Source organism: Sesamum indicum, linkage group LG10 (genome assembly GCF_000512975.1).
Source record: "Sesamum indicum cultivar Zhongzhi No. 13 linkage group LG10, S_indicum_v1.0, whole genome shotgun sequence".
Lineage (NCBI taxonomy): Eukaryota > Viridiplantae > Streptophyta > Magnoliopsida > Lamiales > Pedaliaceae > Sesamum > Sesamum indicum.
In genome coordinates this window covers 5,924,593-5,947,477 of record NC_026154.1, presented here as the reverse complement: position 1 = coordinate 5,947,477, position 22,885 = coordinate 5,924,593, and the positions used below count along the sequence as shown (strand labels likewise).

At 36.6% G+C, this 22,885-nt stretch overlaps 1 protein-coding gene and 1 pseudogene across 1 annotated transcript; one reads left to right on the top strand and one right to left on the bottom strand.

Moving 5' to 3' along the window:
* On the bottom strand, positions 4,589 to 5,204 carry LOC105172110 (annotated as a pseudogene).
* Positions 9,660 to 13,577, top strand: LOC105172015 (protein STRICTOSIDINE SYNTHASE-LIKE 13). Its single transcript, XM_011093340.2, has 4 exons — positions 9,660 to 10,146; positions 11,545 to 11,829; positions 11,914 to 12,081; positions 12,981 to 13,577. Exons 1-4 carry the CDS (start codon positions 9,776 to 9,778, stop codon positions 13,399 to 13,401), a joined length of 1,245 nt encoding a protein of 414 aa, XP_011091642.1. The 5' UTR covers positions 9,660 to 9,775; the 3' UTR covers positions 13,402 to 13,577.

Below are 22,885 nucleotides of genomic sequence, written 5' to 3'. Positions count from 1 at the left end.
ATCAGCTAAGTACTTAGTCGAAAAGGCAAGGCTTTGCATGGGGGATTTTAATGAAATTCTCAACCGACATGAGAAACAAGGCACCACTGCAAGAGCCCCATGGCAGATCCAGGCCTTTGGTGAGTGTTTATCAGATTGTAATATTCATGATTTAGGGTGTTGCGGCTCCTTGTTCACTTGGTGTAATCGTCGGGAGCCTCCAAGAATGGTACGCGAACGCTTGGATCGCGCATGCAACAACACCGAGTGGTCGTCTTTGTTTCCAGCTGTAGAAGTTTGTCACATCCATGAGCCTTGTTCGGATCATGCCGCTGTTCTATTGAACTCGAAAGGGGCTGCTAGGAGGGAGATTATACCAAAACGTCATCGCTTTCGTTTTGAGGCGACTTGGCTACGTTGATAGGATTGCAAAGGGGTGATTGAGAATGCATGGAAAAGAATGGCTACCGCTATCTAATTGAAGGTCTGTCTAGTAAAATCCATAGCTGCAGTCGTGATCTTATGAGTTGGGACCGCATGAGTTTTGGCAATATCACTCAACGTATAAATGAGCTGGAGAAAAGGCTTAAGGTAGAGGTGAACATGGAGATTACTAGTGCAGGTAAGAGGCGTGTGGTTGACTTACGGGCGGAGCTAGAGGAACTGTTAGAGAAGGAGGAAACACTATGGAAACAAATAGGGGAATCTCTATGGTAAGGAAGGGGACCCTAAACGTCTTTATTTCATACTAGAGCTTCCGAAAGACGTCAACGTAAGGAGATAAAACGATTGAAAACGACTATGGGAGAAGTCACTGTTGATCCTAGGGATATACAAAGAGTGATTCTTGAATATTTTTCTAGCATCTTCACTTCATCTTGGCCTCATGAAGAAGTGATAGAGCAGATAACTAATCGCTTGGAACCCAAAGTGACCGAGGAGATGCACTCGAAGTTGTTGCGACCGTTCACCTCGGAGGAGGTTAAGCGAGCACTTGACGAGATGTACCCTCTCAAATCTCCGAACCCTGATGGCATGTCCCCCTCTTTTTTTCAAAATTTTTGGTCTATTGTGGGCTTTGATATCTGTTCTTGTATTTTTCATATCCTTTATCAACACTTGTTCCATCCTGATTTATATCATACACATACAGTACTCCTCCCTAAATGCATTCATCCCGAAGCTATTATTGAGTTTCGTCCTATCTCCTTATGCAATGTAGTCTATAGATTAGCCTCTAAGGCGATTGCGAATCGTATCAAACCGATCATGGACACCCTTATATCACAATTACAATCGGCTTTTGTTCCAGACCGTTTAATTCTTGATAATGTCCTTGTAGCTTATGAGGTCAATTATCATCGGCTCACAAGTATAAAGCTAATGTCGGTCATATGTCCTTGAAACTTGATCTCAGCAAAACCTACGACTGCGTGGACTAGCTTTTTCTTGAGAAAGTGCTTATTAGACTAGGGTTTGACTCACACTTTGTGGCTTTAATTATGTTGTGCGTTACCTCCGTTTCCTTTTCCTTCTTACTCATGGTACACCATTTTGTTATCTGCGATCGGGAAGGGGTCTCCGTCAAGGGGATCTTTTATCCCCGTATTTGTTTCTTTTTTGCGTAGAGGCTTTCAATGGATTGGTGCGACTAGCTGAGGAGGAAGGATCCATACGTGGAGTTCGTATGTGTTGCCACAGTCTGAGGGTGACTTACTTACTCTTTGATGATAATATTCTGTGATGCAAATCCAGAGACTATTACTTTTATCCGTGAGCTGCTAGTCAGATTCGAGAAAGGCTTGGGACTACAAGTGAACTATCACAAATCGGCCTAGTGTTCAGTAGGAATGTTTCTGTACACGTGCAGGAGCAGCTTTACTTAGGGTAGTGAGGGTTGTTAAACATGAGAAGTGTCTTTGTTTACTGTCCATTGTAGGAAGATCCAAAAGACAAGTGTTCACAGGACTTAAAGAGAGGGTATGACAGCGATTTCAAAAATGGATGTCGAAGCGGCTATCCCAAGCGGGAAGAGCAGTGCTGATGCAGTTAGTTATCCAGGCAATTCCAACCCTTGTTATGAGTTGCTTCTTAATTCCAGAATCCATTTTGGCATAACTAAAATCCATGGCTACGAATTTCTTTTGGGACCAGGATTGCAACCGTAAAATCATTAGATTTCTTGGCCCGAACTTTGCAGAAGTAAAGAGGATATAGGTCTTGGTTTCAAGAGACTTCGCTACCGAAAGTTAGCCTTGTTATCGAAACAAGCCAGGCGTTTGGTAACTAGGCCGCAGGGCCTAGTGGATTTGGTGCTTCGCACTAAATATTTCCTTAATGGTGACTTCTTTATGGCACAGGTAGGACCAAATCCATCATTCATTTGGCGCTTAGTTCTCGCTGCGAGGTCTCTATTGACGGAAGGTATTCGGTGGGAGGTCAGTGATGGAAATTTGATCAAAATGGTGAGCAATCCATGGTTGCTGCGTTCCCCAACTTTTAGGCTGATCTCCAATCTGAAATCTCTGCCTGTGAATGCATCTGTGTCTCTGTTACTCAAGGCGGATCGTAATTGGAATAAGGAATTGATCAATGGGGAATTTGACCTATTGATGCCGAGTGTATTTTGCAAATTGTGCCCAAAATTTCACAAATTCGGATGAGCAGATATGGCATTTTGGCTCAAAAGGAATTTCTCTATCCGTAGTGCTTATGGCTTAATTCAGAACAAAGTTGTGGGGGCTAGTTTGTTATCAGCGGGGATGGGTTCTAGTTGCAAAGGGTACTGGTATTTTATATGGGGTGACAAGCTGCCACCAAAGGTACTTGCTGACATAATTCTACTAATAGAGTTATTAAATTAAGGAAAAAGTATTATTTTAGTCCACTAAGTATGCCAAATTTTAATTTTAATCCGATAATTATGTTCATTTTTGTTTAAGTCCAGTAACTTATGAAATTGCTTACTTTTAGTCCTCTGTCAGATTTTCGGATAATTTTACCCCTATGAGTACATATAGATTAAAAATGCATTTCAAAAGTTGCATAGGGGTAAAATTGTCCGAAAAGCTGACAGAGGACTAAAAGTAAGCAATTTCATAAGTTACTGAACCTAAATAAAAATAGACATAGTTATCAGACTAAAATTAAAATTAGGCATACTTAGAGGACTAAAATAATACTTTTCCCTTAAATTAATTATTGACTATGGTATGTTCAATCGATTTATTATAAAGTTCATTACAATTAAGCTCCCTTAAAAAATATAAAATTATATTTTCTTTTATAAAATTTTTAAACCTTCATGCACCACGTCCAAGAATTCCCCATTATTCTTATATACGAGCAATCAATTGTAAGGAATGTAATTATGAGTAATTTGTTAGATTACGAGAAATTATAAATAAGCAAATACTAGAACAAACAGATAAGAATAATACCATTAAAAAAATGAACAAAAGGCATAAATAAAAGCGAAAGAACGTCTGGATCCCCATAGAACTCAGAGGTTGGAGTTTGAATCCCTTCCTGGGTTTCTTCCACTGACACTCATAACATCACTTTCCTGCTATTGTAAGTGAAACTATTATTGTCTGCTTAGATTAGCAAGTAAATTTTCAACTCCCAAAGCGACTGTAAAGCTATACAAATTATTAAAAATATGGCGCATGACCAATGGTAGGTCTAAACCCATCGGTCCCTAAACTCTCAACCTCACCTGGATGGCTCAAGCCCACTCATGACCTTGGCCTATTTGGCTGGCTCAGCCCACTCCTGCTGGCCCATTACCCCGACCCGCCTTTGACCCGGCTGATAAGTACTTAACCCTAAAATCATAACCATATTCTCATTCTATCTTTTCATTTCTCCTTCTTCCGCCTTCCTTCCCTAGCTCTTCTCTCTTCATTCTCTTTGTCCCTAATTTCCATAGTTTTGAAACTTACTTTGCACCGTCTCTTTTCACCCTTCTCTTCAATGCAGAACCACTATAAATCTAAGTGTGGTTTTCTGGTTGTTCATAAGAAAGAAATTTGCCATCTTCCTCCATTCTTCTGCCCGATTAAGTGTTTTGTGTGACCCTAAGTTTTGTGAGGAAAACTTTGTGGTTTCAAATAAAGGGGTCTGTGTGGCCAAGATTTTCACGATTGGTTTGAGCAACGGTGAGTTTGATTGCCGGTCTTTGTGATCGTGGGTTGTCCCTCTACAGATCTGGCTCTTTAGGCCTTTATACGTTTATTCTTTGTTGTTTTTAATTCTTGTATAATATGATCTCCAATTAGTATATATATTGTTGTAAATATGTTCTGTAAATTAGTCTGCAATTTAAAGGTTTGAAACCCATAGTTTGAATTAGGGTTTTGTGCTCATTAGTTCTGGCCTGTCAAAATCGTTATAGGGTGAAACTGTTTTAACTGCTGCTTTTGTTTTTTACCACCACCGAGAGTAGTAATTGCATCAAAAGACAAGGAAAAAACCAAAATTTACCACCATCGATGGATTAAATGTAGAGAACATGTTTTCTATATTCATGATTTATGGCTATGTGTTGTAAGTTTGTAACAAATTGCCATCTAGAAAATCAATACGAGCAACAGATTGCCATGTACTTTTAGTTAGAGTCGGACGAATATGAAGTTGAGCTTTGCCAAACACTCCTTGATGGAACTTTAGATTTGGATGCCCTCAATAATGGTTCACCATCACAAACAATAACTTGGGATTTAGCTAACCTTTCCTCTAGCTCCTCTGTATTGAACTCATCTGTCCCACCAAGCTCATCAAATCCAACCACACAATCCTCTACTTTAGCATTTTTCGCAAGGGCAAGAGTTGGAAGAACAACAATCCTGAGTTTCTCAGACAAATACATACTTTTCTCAGCATTGATTTTCACAAAACGCGTCTCTATATGTTGCTTTACCAATATATTCAAATGCTTGTCCATAACCTTGCAAAGCCAATTCTCATAGTAGAAATGGCAGATGATACGCTCGCTAGCCTTACCCACAGAGAAGAATTCCTTCTCGTAGGGAATCTTCGAATAGTCTCCATGGCCGAAGGCAATCTAAATCCAACCAATTCAACACCGCTATCTCATCGTCTATCTTCTCCTCCATCGCCTTCGCCACCGTCAGCACTTGCTTCTCTACTATAAATTCAAATGAGAGAGGAGATACTTTTGTCGCTTGGGTTTTAGTTTCAAATTCTCGTTGCAATGAATGCATCAACACCTCAGCAACGAGCTCCAAATAGTTTTAACTGCTGCTTTCTTATTAATAGATCTCCCTCTGTGCCTTTATTTGAAAAAATGCCTGAGTCTGTATGGACTGGTAAAAATGTTGATATTTCTTCCTTATGCCTTTTTGGATATTTTACCTTTGCTTTGCATGCTGATGATAAACTTGAACCACGTTCTAAAAATGTGTATTTATTGGTTACCCTGAAGGCATTAAGGGCTATAGACTATGGCTTAGGAGTAAACCTGGCTTTAAGGTTATAGTTAGTAAGGATGTAGTTTTTAATGAAAATGAAATGCCTTGTCTAAATAATACACCTAGACAAACTTGTGAAGTAGATATAGGATCCACCTTTATTAAGGTGGAGGTTCTGTCATAAGATAACCAACAAGGGGAAGGAATAAGGGAAGAAAATCAACTTGAAACTAATATTAATCATGAACCTGAACATAATGATAAAAATTTACAAAAACAATCAGCTTGCAAGAGATAGGGGAAGAAGAGAACATAAGTTTCTTTCAAAACTTAAAGATTTTCACCTTGCCTAACTGACTGAAAATATTGAACCTAGTACTTACAAAGAAGCCTTAGAATCTGCAGATTCAAAACTATGGCTGAAAGCCATGAATGAAGAAATAAAGTCTTTGCATGCTAGTAAAACTTGGGTGCTTGTTTCAAAGCCTAAAACCTGCTCTATTGTTGATTGTAAATAGGTGTTCAAGATAAAGCAAGAAAATAATACAACATGGTTTAAAGCCAGATTAGTTGCAAGAGGTTTTACACAAAAAGAAGGAATTGATTATACTGAAATTTTTTCCCATGTTGTTAAATATACTACTATAAGAATTATCCTTACTCTTGTTGCTCAGATTGATTGGGAATTAAAACAAATGGATGTTATAACTGCTTTCTTACATAAAGACTTAGAAGAACAAATTTTCATGCATCAGCCTAGTGGTTTTATTGATAAACAAAAACCTGATCATGTTTGTTTACTTAAGAAATCTCTTTACGATTTAAAACAATCTCCTAGAGAATGGAACAAAAAGTTTGATTTTTTTATGCTTTCTTTGAACTTTAAAAGAAACACCTATGATCTTTATCTGTATTTTAAATTTGACCACAATATCTTGTTTTTCTTGTACTTTATGTTGATGATATGTTGATTGTCAGTCCAAGTCTATAATTGATAAAGGAATTACAAAACAATTTTGTTTAAAAATTTTGAAATGAAAGACCTGGGATATGCTAAGAAAATTCTAGGTATGTCTATTGATAGAAACAGAACTAATTCCACAATTTTTCTAAACGAAAGCTCATATGTGAAATTCTGTTTAGAGAAATTCTCTATGTCTAAATCAAACCTACTTCTGTACCTTTGGCTGCACATTTTCAATTAAGAAAAGTTCAAAGTCTTGAAACAGAATCTTATGTTCTCTATTTTAATGTCATAGGTTCTGTAATGTATCTAATTATAAGTACTCGTCTTGATATTGCTTATGCAGTAAGCTGTTTAAGTAATTATATGTCAAATCCAGGCTCTCCCCATTGAGAGGTTTTTAAATGGCTTTTGAGATATCTAAATGGTTCATGTGATTTTGGAATTAAATATTCTAAGTGTTCTAAAGGAGTGAAATTAATTGGTTATGTAGACTCAAACTATACTAATGATATGGATAGTAGGAAATCTACCACCTTTTATATCTTTACTCTATGTGGTGCTTGTATTAGTTGGAAGTCTCAACTTCAACATATTGTTGTATTATCAACAACTGAAACTGAATATATTACAACTACTGAAGCTTTTAAGGAAGCAATATAGCTTGAAGGTTTGCTTAAAGAAATTGGGTTTCTAAAACAAAACGTAACAATTTTCTCTGATAGTCGATCTAGAATTCAATTACGTAAAAAATCAATTTTTCATGATAGAACGAAACATATGAATGCTAGATATCATTTTATTAGAGATATTGTAGGAAAAGAAATCATTAACTCAAAAAAGATAAAATTCTAAACTTATGTTGATCCCCATGATCTCACCAACCCATATACATGCAAGTTCTCCTTTTCTTTTGCAGGTTCTGGAAGTACGTATGGGCAATGATGATTTGCCAGATCCGACCCCTTGGGCCTTGCTTCCTCTTATGGGTCCTGTTCTAAGGTGGAGCATATTAAAAATATGGCCCATGACCCATGGTACGCCCAAGCCCATTGGTCTCTAAACTCTCAACCTCACCTGGATGGCTCAAGCCCACCATGACCTTGGCCCATTTAGTTAGCTCAGCCCACTCCTGTTGGCCCATTGTCTTGACCCACCTTTGACCCGGCTGATAAGTACTTAACCATAGGGCCCTAACCCTATTCTCATTCCGTCTTTTCATTTCTCCTTCTTCCGCCTTCCTTCGCTGGCTCTTCTCTCTCCATTCTCTCTGTTTCTAATTTCCATGGCTTTGGAACTTACCTTCCACCACCTCTTTCCACCCTTCTCTTTAATGCAGAACCACTATAAATCTAAGTGTGGTTTTCTATTTGTTCATAAGAAAGAAATTTGCTATCTTCCTCTTCCTCCATTCTTCTGCCCGATTAAGTGTTTTGTGTGAACCCTAAGTTTTATGCAGAAACCTTTGTGGTTTCAGATAAAGGGTTCTGCGTGGCCAAGGTTTTCATGATTGGTTTGAGCAACTGTGAGTTTGATTGCCAATCTTTGTGATCGTGGGCTGATCTGGCTCTCTGAGCCTTTATACGTTTATTTTTTTGTTGTTCTTAATTCTTGTATAGTTAGATCTGCATTTATTTGTAATTGTTGTAAATGTGTTCTGTAAATTAGTCTGTAATTTAAGGATTTCAAAACCCACTATTTTGCTATAATAGATTGAATTAGGGTTTTGTGCTAAAGGGTTTATACCCAACACAAATAATTATTACCATTCCAAAGTTTCAAAAGACAAACTTTGAAGAAAAAAGTATAAAGAAGGAACAGTGCGGCGGAAAGAGTACCTCTCAAAAGAGAGTGTTAGATGCACTTGTAATTCACCACTAAAAGTTGAGGGTAAAAAAGTATTTGTCCTCAAAAGAGGTGGTAATTGGACTTAAATCCGATTGTCTTGGGATCGGGTACAAAAAATTAAAAGCGAAGCGGATAGTGGGTTCTAAAAATTTAGGATCTAGAAGGGTCTCGGATTCTTAAGGACCCGTCGCGATATGATTATTTAATATATATATATATATACACATATATTATTTTATAAATTTTTTAACAATCGATGAAATGAAAAATTGTCCCACAATACTTAACGAAGAGGAAGATTAAGAAGTTGTTAGTAATGTATAATTGCTATAAATTGTTTGAATGATTTTGTTTATGAATAATCTCATTTAATTTGTACTTGAGACTTTGTTTTTGAACTTGAATATTTGAGTTAATCCATGAACAATTTTTTTTGTAATTGATATGTTAATTTTTTTTATATATGCATATATATATATAAAATAAAAATAACAGTGCCTATTAAGTTAGACCTGTTTCTACGGGTTTGTACCGGGATGGGGCATAGTGGGGCCCGGGTCCTTCCCAAAGTTGGTGGAACGGATCACAAGTCCGCCCAAACTCATTTCGTTGCCACCCCTACTCCTTAGCTTGAACCAATGAGGAATTATGGTCAAGATCTACTTCAATTCACCTTCAAAATAGACTTGTAAATTTGTAATTTTCGAATTCGACAGGCACGAACAATAAGCCGAAGAGAAGTGACTTATATATTGGTCTAGCTATGGACCGCACGAATAGCCCGGACCTTCCTACAATTTTAAAATTTGAATCATTTATCAATTACTCATTTGTTTATGTATTATAAAATTTGAATCATTTACAATTATTTATTTATTGATTTTATAAAAATATAATTCCGAGCATCTTTGCATGGGGTACTAATTAGTAACAAAAGAAACCCGAATCACATAAACATCACAATTTGTTAATAAGATCTTACCTTACATGACTACAGAACATGCAACTAGTACATTCAGTTGTTGGTCACCATCAAGCTTGTGCTATCATAAATATATATATATATATATATATATTCATGAGACAAAGATAGGAAAAGCTAGCCAGCCTCTTCAAGACAACATCCGAACGGGAAATTTTAATTAGAATTTGGCTTGGTCGCATCTGAATCAATAATATGGCAATTGCAATATACTTATCGTGTGATTGGTATACAATTTAGGAAAAGTGAGCAATCACATAACAAGTATGATACACAAGCTCTGTGATTGGTTTAATTTGACCAAACTTGATTTGGATAAGAATTTTTTCATGCAAACCGTCTCTTATTTTACTCGAACAACAAGAAAGAATACAAAAACCATGAAGATTTTTACTGATAGGAAACCTACTTACTTCCAACCCCACAAATCAAAAGCCCATGATCACAAGTCCCACATGATCAACTTCATCCATCAAACACCATCCTATAATAACATGCTACATTCCTACTTCATCAAGATTTCACCAGACTTCAATTCCCTCCTCAAGATTCAGACACACAATTCCAATTATGGAGAACAGGATGCTGCAAGTTAAGGATGTTATTCTTTATCAGCATCCATGCATTGTCATATTTGTGTTGGCATTGAGTTTCATAGTTATGGACCCTTTTGAGCTGAGTCCAGTGGGAGGGCATGACTTTAGGCCTGTGGAGAATGAGATTGCACCTTATCAGCAGGTGATGGAGAGTTGGCCGTGGGACAATGGGAGCCGTCTAGGGCTTGGGAATTTGGTGTTTAAGGACGAGATTTTCGGACCCGAGTCATTGGAGTTCGATGTGTTGGGCCGTGGCCCTTATGCCGGACTAGCCGATGGACGGGTCGTCAGGTGGATGGGGAAGGATGCGGGGTGGGAGACGTTTGCACTCGTAACGCATAATTGGTACGTACGTAAGGCTAGCTCTTTTATTTTATTTTATTTTTTATGTTTTTCTTGTATGATACTTGATGCTTATTTGAATATGATTAGTCCCTTGTGTGGAAAATGTATCGATGTTTTGATTGTTGTCGATTGCATCCTCAATCGAGTCAGGAAAATTGCATTTTATGTCTCGCAAGTGAGTTTATTTGTGATTTTAGTTACATTATTTTTTAATTTATCATATTACATATCATACCTACAAAATGTTTTGTAATTTAGTCCCAAACCTAAGTTCCATTCAACCTTTTACGAAAAGGGCATATGCCTGGCATACACTCCCTTAAGTTTTGAGGAAAATTAAGGTTGTTTTTGTAAAAAATTTAATAAAATTAAAATTTGGGACTAAAATTGTAATTTTTTTTAGAGTTACGGGATACAATATGGTAAGTTAAAAAATATGAAATTAAAATTACAAATAAACTAACTTATAAAACATAAAATACAATTTTTCCAACAAAAATCCCATTAAAAATAGGACAACCAACCCCTAATCTTTTTTATGTAATGTACAACAAGATCGTATAATAGTGAGCTTCTTTTTAAAGATTTGGGAGATTGATTGTGTTAATTGCTATTTTCTATTTTTTTCTTTTTAATTTTGGGAGGATTTTTGCTTATTAGTATTGAAATAAAATACAATTAACCTATCAAATTATAATCCTACTATTTCAAATGCATTAATCATGTCAAGTTAAAAGAACGAATACAATAAAACTATTCTTTTCCTCACTCTCTCGATCCATTTCTTACGACGTTTGTCCAATGAAGATACAAAGAATACGTTATAAGAAAATGACTCAATAATTATAAAAAAATTAATGTAAAAATCAGCTTTGAGCTTAGCAAGAAAAAAATATTCTTGTTAAATTCGTTGTTAATCTATATTATTTAATTGAAAAAAATGCAATTTACTCCATATGATATGATAAACGAACAAAAAAAACCTGTAAAAATTAAAATAACAAATTACCCTCGTGTTTTGGAAAATGAAGAAAGCTAAACCATTGATAGGGGCAAATTGCTTCATTTTTTGAAACACATAAGAGTAATTTGCTAATTCTTTTTTCATAAATAGTATTTGCTCATTTAACATATCACATGGGGTAAATTGTGTTTAACCCTTATTTAATTATACAAGAAAATTACTTGCAAATGAATTCAGTAACAAATTGTTTAAATATTTCGATGTTAAATTCATTTGTAAGTAAATTTCTTGTAAAATTGAATAATGTGAATTAGCAACAAATTTCATAAAAATTTTTCTTACTAATTAATTCGACCCTGATATTTTGTCAAAATATTGAGAGAGAAGGTTAAAATTAACGGAGTTGCTTGCATGTGTGAAACCATATATTCCAGGACTGAGAAGCTATGCGCACAAGGTGTCAACTCAACGACAACGAAGCAATGGAAAATCGAGGCCAAATGCGGACGCCCCCTCGGCCTACGGTTCGACCAGAAGACTGGGAACCTGTACATCGCAGACGCGTATTATGGGCTGATGGTGGTCGGGCCAGAAGGAGGCGTCGCAACTCCTTTGGCGACGCATGTTGATGGAAACCCTATTCTCTTTGCGAACGACCTGGACATTCACGACAACGGATCCATCTTCTTCACAGACACCAGCAGGAGATACAACAGAGTGTAAGTCCAAGAAAATTGAACTCTGTACATATGTATTGTAGAACACAGAGATGACGATGAAGGTGGAGAAATTCTTGCATGTAGGGATCATTTCTTCATTCTCTTGGAAGGGGAAGCGACGGGGCGACTACTTAGATATGATCCTCACACGAGAACAACACATGTTGTTATGGAAGGGCTGGCGTTCCCCAATGGAGTGCAGTTGTCTAAGGACCAATCTTTTCTTCTCTTCACCGAAACTACGAATTGCAGGTAGACATGCATGGGCAACTCTCTCTCTCTCTGTCTCTCTCTTTCCACGCTACGTATTTACTCATAGATCTTGAAAAAAATTGTAATTTTAGTCCTATTGCAGTCAGTTTGACAAACTATGGTCAAAATATATATACACGCATGTATGTGGATTTATTATAGTTGCCTTTATGTGATATCACAAATAAGCAAATTACCTCTTTATAAAAAATTAATAGATATAAATACAAGGGTATTTTTCACAGTAAAACAATTTACCTCTTTAAATATATATATGTGTATATATGTGTGTGTGTGTGTGTATGTACATGCATATATGTGGGTTATTGCATTTACCTTCCCGTGATATTGCAAATGACCAAATTACCCCCTATGAAAAAATAATAGCAACTTACTCTCCTTGTATATTTTTAAAATGAAACAGTTTACCTCCCTTTCTAAAGAGGTAAATTGCTTTATTTTAGAAAGTATAGATGGATTAATTGTTGCATTTTTTAAAAATATAAGGAAATAAATTATTATTATTTTTCTTAGGAGGATACTTAGTTTGTTCATTTATAATATCACAAATAATTACTTTCGTTTTTCTCCATATATGTGTGTACCATTCTATACAAGTTTATATTAATTTTTCATCCCCTACTTCCCACGCCAAATCATACTACTTCTTCTGTTCCAAGTATTAATATATACATATTATGTGTTAAATAAATGATATAATTTTTGTACATGCAACATGTATATATTTAATAAAATGAAAATAGCATATAATTTGAAACAGAATATCCAATCCAAAAAAAAAAGGTATATATCTCTAATTTATTTCAAATCCCGACCGGCCTAATTATCAAGACTCATGTCTCAATGCGTCAACCCTCTGTGTTCTACACCATATATAGGATCATGAAACACTTCTTGGAGGGCCCGAAAACGGGGAAGACAGAGGTGGTAGCAAACCTGCCGGGGTTTCCAGACAACGTGAGAATAAACGAGAAAGGCGAATTCTGGGTGGCAATAGACTGTTGCAGGACAGCAGCACAGGAGGTGTTGATCCACAACCCGTGGCTGAGGAGCGTCTACTTCCGGCTGCCGATCCCCATGAGGCATCTGGCGAGGATGGTGGGGATGAGAATGTACACTGTGATAGCACTGTTGAACGGTGAGGGGGAGATATTGGACGTTCTTGATGACAAGAGAGGTGATGTGATGAAGCTGGTGAGTGAAGTGAAGGAGGTAAATGGGAAGCTGTGGATTGGGACTGTGGCTCATAACCACATCGCCACTCTTCCTTACCCTCAACATACTCATTCATATGTTTGAAAATCTTTTGATCACTACCTACTTTTTTGTGTTTTAAGTTATGATCTTTGCTCAAGTAGATCAACTTTATGAGTTTAGCATGTAATTTGAAGGGGGAAATTAAGACTACTAATTATGTTGGGTGTAACAGTTAATGTGGATCGTTTGTTTTATGTTGTTGTATTGATTATGTCGAATATTGATGCTAGCTAGTACCTAACTTCATGTTGATGGGGTTAATTAATTGGGTTAAAATGGAGAGAATAGTTGACAATTGTTGAGCTTGCTTCGGGGGTTAAGTTGGGTATGCTCAAACATTGATTATTAGGGAAATTTCATTTTTAATATTATATGGAGCACTTTGGAAAAGAATAGATTAGCAATTTAAACAATTAATTGATAATTTTGGGGAAAATTTAAGGACCCTGTGATTTTATAAATGTTCAAAAAAAATTTTTGTGAAAATTAAAATATTAATTATACCCCTGTAATATAAAATAAAATTTAAAAAATTTTCTAAGGTCAGGGTTGGCAGTGCACGCGCGTTGACTGCGAAAATTGGTCTGAAAAGTACTTTTTTTTTAAAAAAAAAAAAAACAATTTTGCCCTTCTCTCCAGGGTTGCACTTCTCCTTTAACCCCAACCAATTTTTTCCCTTTTTCCCCTAACTTCCTGATTAGCCCAATCTACAATTTTTTTTTTCAAAACTAGCCATATGTCCTCACACTCAAGTCGACAGAAAAAAAAAAAAAAAGATATCGAGCATGCAAGGAATTGCTCGATTTGAGGTTTTCAGCTTCACTATTTTGTGGACGTAATGCAAAGGTGAAAATATGGTTGCGGAATCCTTAACAAAACCTTCCAAAGGTAAGTTGTATTATCGTTGTAGATTTCAAGTTTGTAACTTTTTTCATTGGGTACAATTTAAAAGAGCAACATGAACACTAAATGGGTTCCCGATGAACTTTGATTTTGGAGCACACAGAGGATCAAGAAAAGATGCATTTCAAACATACGAAGATGAACAAGATGGGTTTGATATAAATGAAGTGGTGTCGAAAGTGTCAAATTTTGAGAGATCAAATGTAACTGTTCAAGGCAACGGCAACAGAAAAATGGTTAGCAGTGCTAATTTTTGGAAGGAGTGAATGCGGTCTTATGTTTCTTGGTTTTTGTTCTGTTAATGAAGTAGATTTTAAGCCTTATTGTAATTGTTAAATATATGGCCCAAATATCTACAGGCCCAAATCACAAGGAGGCCCACCACCCGGATCCAACCCACTACCCGAACCCGACCCGGTTGTGACTACTACTTAACCCACCTTCTAAACCCTAATCGGTATGTCCCCTCACTCTCCCCCTCTCTCATCCGCCGCATCCTCTCCTTCTCTCTCTGTTCTTCTAATGGCCCTCTCACCGCCATACCGCTTCATATCTCCGGCGGTTTCCCAAGCCAATCCGATGGCCTTAGGGAAACCGCCTAACGGCCTAACCGCTTGACGGTTTGTGACTCCTATAAATGATGCCTCCTCCTCCTCTCTCAGGGACGACGGAAAAACTGAATCCTCTGTCTCCCTCCTTCTCCGATAAATTGTTCTCTGTGAACTAGAGCATTGTGAGTTACTGTTGACCGGTCAGTTTCTGAGATCTGTGTGATCTGTGGTGTTCTCGGTGAAGACGTGGTGGTGCAACCGTGATTTGTGGTTGAGGTGTTCGGGTCCGGTACTCTGTGTGACCGTGTCCCTAATCGATTGGATCTGGCTTATACCCTGAGCCATTTTCAAACAAGAGGTTTTTTGTTCTTTTCAGTTCTGTTATTTTCTTTACTTTCTGTTGTAATATTTCTGTATATCTTGGCCTGTAATTCATAAGGAGTTTCGTACTCCAAGTTTCACTGTAATAGTTGGTTAGGCCGATTATTGAAGTAATACCACTGAGGGGACTCTCCCTACAGTGGTATCAGAGCTTGCGTTCTGATACGTGCTGATCCTGGTGGCGGTAATCTCTGAAAAACCCCTCCTTCCTTTCCTTATCGCTTTATATTTTCTGTCTGTTAAATCTTACTGTCATATCCCCTTATCCCTGTTATTCCTGTTTGCCGTGGTAAACCCCCTAATATCCCCCTTGGCCGGACCCGTGAGGTCGTCGGGTATCTAGGCGGGACTTAGGCTGGTAAGCCCCGGTTTTGGCTACAACTGCTATATTTTGTGTTTTTCTGTTTCTGTTATCGGGTATATTTGTGTGTTCTGTTAATATTCTGTTATTGGCTATACCTGTTTATGCTTTCTTATTGCTTCTGTAAATCGACTATATTGATTACATCTCTTGTGACTCCCTGTTACACTCTGTTATCTGCATTCGTGTATATCTGTTGTCTCTCAGTTATACTCTGTAATACTCTGCTGTCCTCTTGGATTTATTTGTGTGAAAACTATCCTCAGTGCCTGCTTGCTTAACGTACTGGTTATTTTTCCTTACCTCCTTACTACAACTTTAAACACCAAGTGTTTTTTCCAAAAATTCTGTTTTTTTTTCTTCCACCTGTTTTATAAAAATCAAACTATTCCTTTTTTTTTTTTTATCTCTTTTAATGGCTGGTTATAGCCTTCAACCTTTTGATGGTAAAAGTGACTTTGCCATTTGGCAACAAAAAATGAAAGGTGTTCTCATTCAACAAAAAGTTTTCAAAGCCATTGATGGCAATTATGCTGAAAATATTTCGGAAGAAAAGAAACAAGAAAATGATGAATTTGCTTACTCCTCTATCATTTTAAACCTATCTGATACTGTTTTGAGAAAAGTTGGTAAACAAGAATCTTCAAAAGCTTTGTGGTATAAACTAGAGGAAATTTACACTGAAACTTCTTTACCTAATAAACTGTTTTTATTAGAAAAGTTTTTTAGATATAAACTCGATTTATCAAAAAATATTGATGAGAACCTTGATGACTTTACTAAACTGATCCAGGATATTAAACTTACTGGAGATAAAAATATTGATGAATATTCGCCAATTGTGCTTTTGAATGCCATTCCTGAATCTTATTCTGACGTAAAGGCTGCCATTAAATACGGTAGGGATAGTGTCAATATAGAAACGGTTGTTAATGGCCTAAAGAGTAAAGAATTAGATATTAAAACCAATAAACCTAGTCAGAACCAACATGAAGTCAACCTTGTTAGGGGTAGAATGAAGACTAGGAACTTTAATCCTAGGTACAACAGTAGGAGTAGAAGCAGAAATAAAAACAGTAGAAGTAAATCCAGGACTAGAGAAAATAATTTTAGAAATGATAAAATAAAAGATAGACGTTGTTACAATTGTGGGATAAGAGGACACTACATAAAGGACTGTAGAAAACCTAGACGAGAACATAGAGATAAAAACTATGATGAGAAAGAAATTGTTAACAATGTGTCTATTGAATCAAATGGTGAGGTCTTTGTTGTGTACGAAGTTAATTCTGTGAATTCTCTTGACATGCATGAATGGCTTATTGACTCTGGCTGTACTTTTCATATGAGTCCCTTTAAAGACATTTTTTCAAACTTAAAATATGAGCATGCTGGTTTTGTATCCATGGCAAATGAGAAAAGGTGTGACATTAAAGGTTTAGGTGACATTTCATTATGTTTTGAAGGAGGTCATAAAATGGTTTTGAAAAATGTTAGATACGTACCTGATTTAAGTCATAACCTAATATCATGCACTGCATTAGAGGAGGATGGGCTAGAAGGTAGATGGGGAAAAGGGATCATGAAGATTATGAAAGGATCTTTAGTTATTTTCAAAGCTGAACGAAAACGGAACCTTTATATTTGCACTGCTACTTATGAAAACACTGCTGCATCTGTTTTTGAAATCACTAAGACTACTCTTTGGCATAAACGACTTGGACACATTAGCATGAAAGGTCTTGAATTCTTAAAGAAAGATGGTATTTTAAATGATAAATTTGACAAATTAGACTTTTGTGATGAATGTGTTATGGGAAAGCATCATAGAGTCCATTTTCCTGCATCCCCCTCCCCAAACCCATCTATGTCCACATGCATCTTAGACTATGTTCATACTGATGTTTGGGGTCCTTCAAATGTTATTACTCATGGGGGCAATAGATATTTTCTGTCTATTATTGATAACTATTCTCGTAAAGTGTTTGTTTTTTTAATGAAGCATAAATCAGAAGTTTTTGACAAATTTGAAAAATGGAAAACTCTTGTTGAAAACCAAACCAGTAAGAAACTGAAATCCCTTAGAACTGATAATGGCCTAGAATTCTGTAACCAACAGTTTTCTGAAATGTGTGATAAGTTTGGTATTAGAAGGCATAAGACTAATCCTTATACTCCCCAACAAAACGGAGTAGCTGAACGCATGAATAGAACACTTCTTGATAAAGTGAGATGCTTACTGATTAGTTCTGGCTTGCCAAAAACGTTTTGGGGAGAAGCTGTTTTAACTGCTGCCCATTTAATCAATGTGTCTCCTTCTGTGCCATTATCTGGAAAAACCCCTGAATTTGTATGGAGTGGAAAACTGCCTGATTTATCCTACTTACGTGTGTTTGGATGTTCTGCTTTTGTTCATCAAAATATTGATAAATTAGAACCTAGATCTCTCAAATGTATTTTTATTGGTTATCCTGAAGGGGTGAAAGGGTATAGATTATGGGTTAGGAGTAAACCTGGCTTTAAAGTCTTAATTAGTAGAGACGTCACTTTTAACGAAAATGAGATGCCATGCTTAGAAAAGACTCAACCCATAGAAACAGAAACCACCTTCAATAAAGTTGACCTAGAGGATAACCAAGAAGGGGAGGAATTAGAGCACAATGTAGAACAAAATGCAGAAAATTTTGAACATCTAGGAAACACAAACCCGGTAACCAATTCTTTAGACAATTACCAACTTGCTAGAGATAGGGACAGAAGACAAATCAGGATACCTTCCAAACTTAGAGATTTTCAAACCAGTCTCAACACTGAATTAGGAGAACCCTCTAGTGCTGAAGAAGCGTTAAAATCTGATAACTGGCTTAGAGCTATGCAAGAAGAAATGAAGTCTCTAATAGATAACAAAACCTGGATCCTTGTTCCCAAACCTAGAGATGCCTCTATTGTTGACTGTAAATGGCTGTTTAAGATAAAACAAGAAAATCCCATAAAATACAAAGCTAGACTAGTCGCTAAGGGATTTACACAAAAAGAAGGCATAGATTATAATGAGATTTTTTCTCCAGTTGTGAAATATACTACAGTCCGCATTATACTTGCTCTTACTGCTCACCATAATTGGGAATTGAAACAAATGGATGTCAAAACTGCCTTCTTACATGGTGATTTAGATGAAAAAATTTATATGTCTCAACCCTTTGGTTTCTTGGATATGTCTAAACCTGATTATGTGTGCTTGCTGAAAAAATCTTTGTATGGACTGAAACAATCCCCCCGTCAATGGAACAAGAAATTTGATGAATTCATGTTATCTTTAAATTTCATTAGGAGTAACTATGATCATTGTCTTTACTTCAAATATATGGATGATACTCCTATCTTCTTAGTTTTATATGTGGATGACATGTTGATTAGTAGTCCTAGCTTACAACTCATTCATACTCTTCAAAAAGATTTATGTAAAGCCTTTGAAATGAAAGACCTAGGTAATGCAAAACAAATCCTTGGCATGAGCATTGTTAGGAACAGGAATTCGTCCGTCATTCTTCTAAATCAAAAACCATATCTTTTAAATGTTCTCAAAAAGTTTTCCATGGAAAATGCAAAACCTACTTCTGTTTCATTAGCCACCCACTTTCAGTTAAGTAAGAATCAATGCCCCAACACTGAAAGCGAAATACAAAAGATGAGTAAAATCCCTTATTCCAACGTGATTGGTTCTATTATGTTCTTAATGGTGTGCACTAGACCTGATGTTGCATATGCTATTAGTTGTTTAAGTAGGTATATGTCAAACCCAGGTTCCCCTCACTGGGAAGCCTTGAAATGGCTACTCCGATATTTACGTGGATCTGCAAATGTTGGTATCAAATTTTCAAAATACACTGCACACACACATCTTGTTGGATATGTAGATTCAAATTATGCTAATGATAGAGATAGTCGTAAATCCACTACTTCTTATATGTTTACTTTCTGCGGATCCTGTATTAGTTGGAAATCCCAGCTCCAACATATTGTCGCTTTATCCACTACTGAATCTGAATACATTGCCACTACTGAAGCATTTAAAGAAGCATTATGGCTTAGTGGCCTTTTAAAAGAAATTGGATTCTTAAAGGAAAAACCTGTGATATTTTCTGATAGTCAATCTTCCATTCAATTGTGTAAAAACCCAGTCTTTCATGATAGAACAAAACATATAGATGTTAGGTACCATTTTATTCGTGATATTGTGAGTAAGAATGAGATAACATTGGAAAAGATTAACTCTGATGATAATCCTGCAGATATGGGCACTAAGTGCCTGCCCTTAGAAAAATTTACTAAGTGTTTAAAAATACTCTTGTTAAATCCTGACTAATTTCAGCTGTGTTATTTCAGTGGTTTTTTCTGCAGGTACATCCATGGAGTATTTTATGGCAATGATGAAAATAAACCAGATCCTAAACCCCTGACCTACCCTATTGGGTATTTGGTCCAAGGTGGGGTATGTTAAATATATGGCCCAAATATCTACAGGCCCAAATCACAAGGAGGCCCACCACCCGGATCCAACCCACTACCCGAACCCGACCCGGTTGTGACTACTACTTAACCCACCTTCTAAACCCTAATCGGTATGTCCCCTCACTCTCCCTCTCTCTCTCATCCGCCGCTTCCTCACCCTCTCTCTCTCTGTTCTTCTAATGGTCCCCTCACCGCCATACCGCTTCATATCTCCGGCGGTTTCCCGGGCCAAACCAATGGCCTTAGGGAAACCGCCTAACGACCTAACCGCTTGACGGTTTGTGACCCCTATAAAGGAACCCTCCTCCTCCTCTCTCGGGTACGACTGAAAAACTGAATCCTCTGTCTCTCTCCTTCTCCGATAAACTGTTCTCTGTGAACTAGAGCGTTGTGAGTTACTGTTGACCGGTCAGTTTCTGAGATCTGTGTGATCTGTGGTGTTCTCGGTGAAGACGTGGTGGTGCAACCGTGATTTGTGGTTGAGGTGTTCGGGTCCGGTACTCTGTGTGACCGTGTCCCTAATCGATTGGATCTGGCTTATACCCTGAGCCATTTTCAAACAAGAGGTTTTTTGTTCTTTTCAGTTCTGTTATTTTCTTTACTTTCTGTTGTAATATTTCTGTATATCTTGGCCTGTAATTCATAAGGAGTTTCGTACTCCAAGTTTCACTGTAATAGTTGGTTAGGCCGATTATTGAAGTAATACCACTGAGGGGACTCTCCCTACAGTAATGTTATTTCAGTTTCCAAATTTTGCAAATAGTTTTGTTTTGGGATGCCATTAAATTAATGCTGGAATTTTCTTTTCTATACATTGTAAAAACACATAAAAGTTTCCACAAAATGGACCAAAAATTTAAAACTCCCTGTTAAAAAAAACTGTAAAAATAAGTAACTTGTGCAAAAAATAAATCACCTCAGTTCCTTCAGTTTTCAGGCTGTTGTGTGCTCAAAATACAATAATACCATAAAAATTACATACAATAGCATTACAATATGCATTATCGGCCAAAAAACAACAACAAATTTGTCAAAGAACATTCAAATACAACATCCAAAAAAACTGTTAATCCCAAGTTTTGATAGCCAACATACAAAACATTCAAATCCACCAAATTTTACATACTTTCATAGCCACCTGCATGTCTTTTCTTGGACCTCTCCTTGATTTTTTCTAAAATTTGGAAAATTAATGTCATTTTGTTTCTTCTGCTTATTTTCATGTCCTCATGGTTTTTCTCCAGCAGTGTTTCCCATCAAAGCAACATTTCTAGGTCCTTGATAATCAATTTTTTGCGGTAAATTTAAAAAAAAGAAAAAGAAAGAAATAAAGGAATTAGAAGTAGTTCCAGAAAAGAATAAAAATTAGGAATAACTATTAATAGAACTTATAGTAGATGGAGGTGTAGTTGTGGGGTTTGTGGCTGCAGATGATCCTTCTGTTGTTTGTTCATTCTGCGTTTCTATAGTCAAGCAAGGGGCATTCGTTAGAGCAACCCTCTGTCTCCGTGTCTCTTCTTGTTTTGTACAGAGGTTTTGAGCCATCTTGTACGCCAAGCAGAATCCATAGGGGTTATCCAAGGTGTCACAGTCTCTCGGCATGCACCTTGGGTCTCCCACCATCTTTTTGCTGACAATACATTGATTTTCTGCCGAACAACGAATCTAAATAACAGGGAAGTGCGGCTGGATGATAGCTATCCATTATGCAGCTGTTCTGTGGAAGACACAATGCACGCTCTTGCGAAGTGCCCATTTGCCAGGCTCTTGTGGGCGATCTCTAGGGTGTCGTGGAGACTAGTACAACCTACTGAACGGGATGCAGAGGCCTGGATCCAAGGAATTCATCTTCGTGTTGAAAGGAGAGAATTTGAGATGGTAGTGGCGGTCTGCTGGAGCTTGTGGTCTAATAGAAACTTGAAGACTTTTGAAGGAACTTCTATGCAAGCTGAGGAGGTGATAGAAATGGCTAGGCAGCAGTTTAGGTTTGGGAACAATGGGATGTTGGATGACCCAAGGTAATGTGTTACTGAGTTAGTGTTTAGCTCTTTTTTTTTTTTATCATCACTTCTTTATAAATATAATACTAATTTGTAATTTTGTATATACTTATTAAATAGTAAAAAAAATTATCAATAATTTTGAAGAATCACACATACATATAAACTATATATTAAAAATCATCCAAAAGTTGAAGTCATTAAAATAGGAGATAACACTTTTCTTTTCTTGTAATTTACAAACATATATGTATTTAGGGGTGGCAACTGGTGGGTTCTGGGTGGATTTGGATGGATTTAGGATCCGTCGCGACCAACTTTGGACGGATCCGAGACTTCCCCTGTCCCGATTTTTTTAAACCCCACCACGCCTCGCTTCGGTACAAAATTCGTCGGGACGGGTCTAACTCGATGAACCTAATTATATTTTTATTGTTTATTTGTTGTACAAATATAAAAGAAAAATTTGATATATCAGTTACAAATAAATTTGTCCCTCAAATATTCAAATCTAGAAATAAATTCTCAAATCAAAATGAATACAACATCATCATTCATCTTCTTCCTAGTCAAGAATTATTAGATAATTTTTTAATTTTTTCAACTATTGAACAAGTATCTAATAATAAACAAATAAAAAATATATTATTTTATTAATATTTATTCTATCACAATAAAGTAAAAGAAAAATATAATTAAAATTTTACTTACCATTTACCCGATCAAGTTCTACTAATTTTTAGAACCCGTTACCATCTTAGATAATATTTTTTGGATCTGAACCCGCCCTATTAAGATCGAGTTCGAAGCGAGTCATG

What these genes read in the sequence shown, in the direction of transcription:
- LOC105172015 (XM_011093340.2), top strand. Translation starts at nt 9,776, where the DNA reads ATGGAGAACAGGATGCTGCAAGTTAAGGATGTTATTCTTTATCAGCAT. An exon ending in GCACTCGTAACGCATAATTG is followed by an intron (nt 10,147 to 11,544) that starts GTACGTACGTAA and finishes CATATATTCCAG; the next exon opens with GACTGAGAAGCTATGCGCAC. An exon ending in AGCAGGAGATACAACAGAGT is followed by an intron (nt 11,830 to 11,913) that starts GTAAGTCCAAGA and finishes TCTTGCATGTAG; the next exon opens with GGATCATTTCTTCATTCTCT.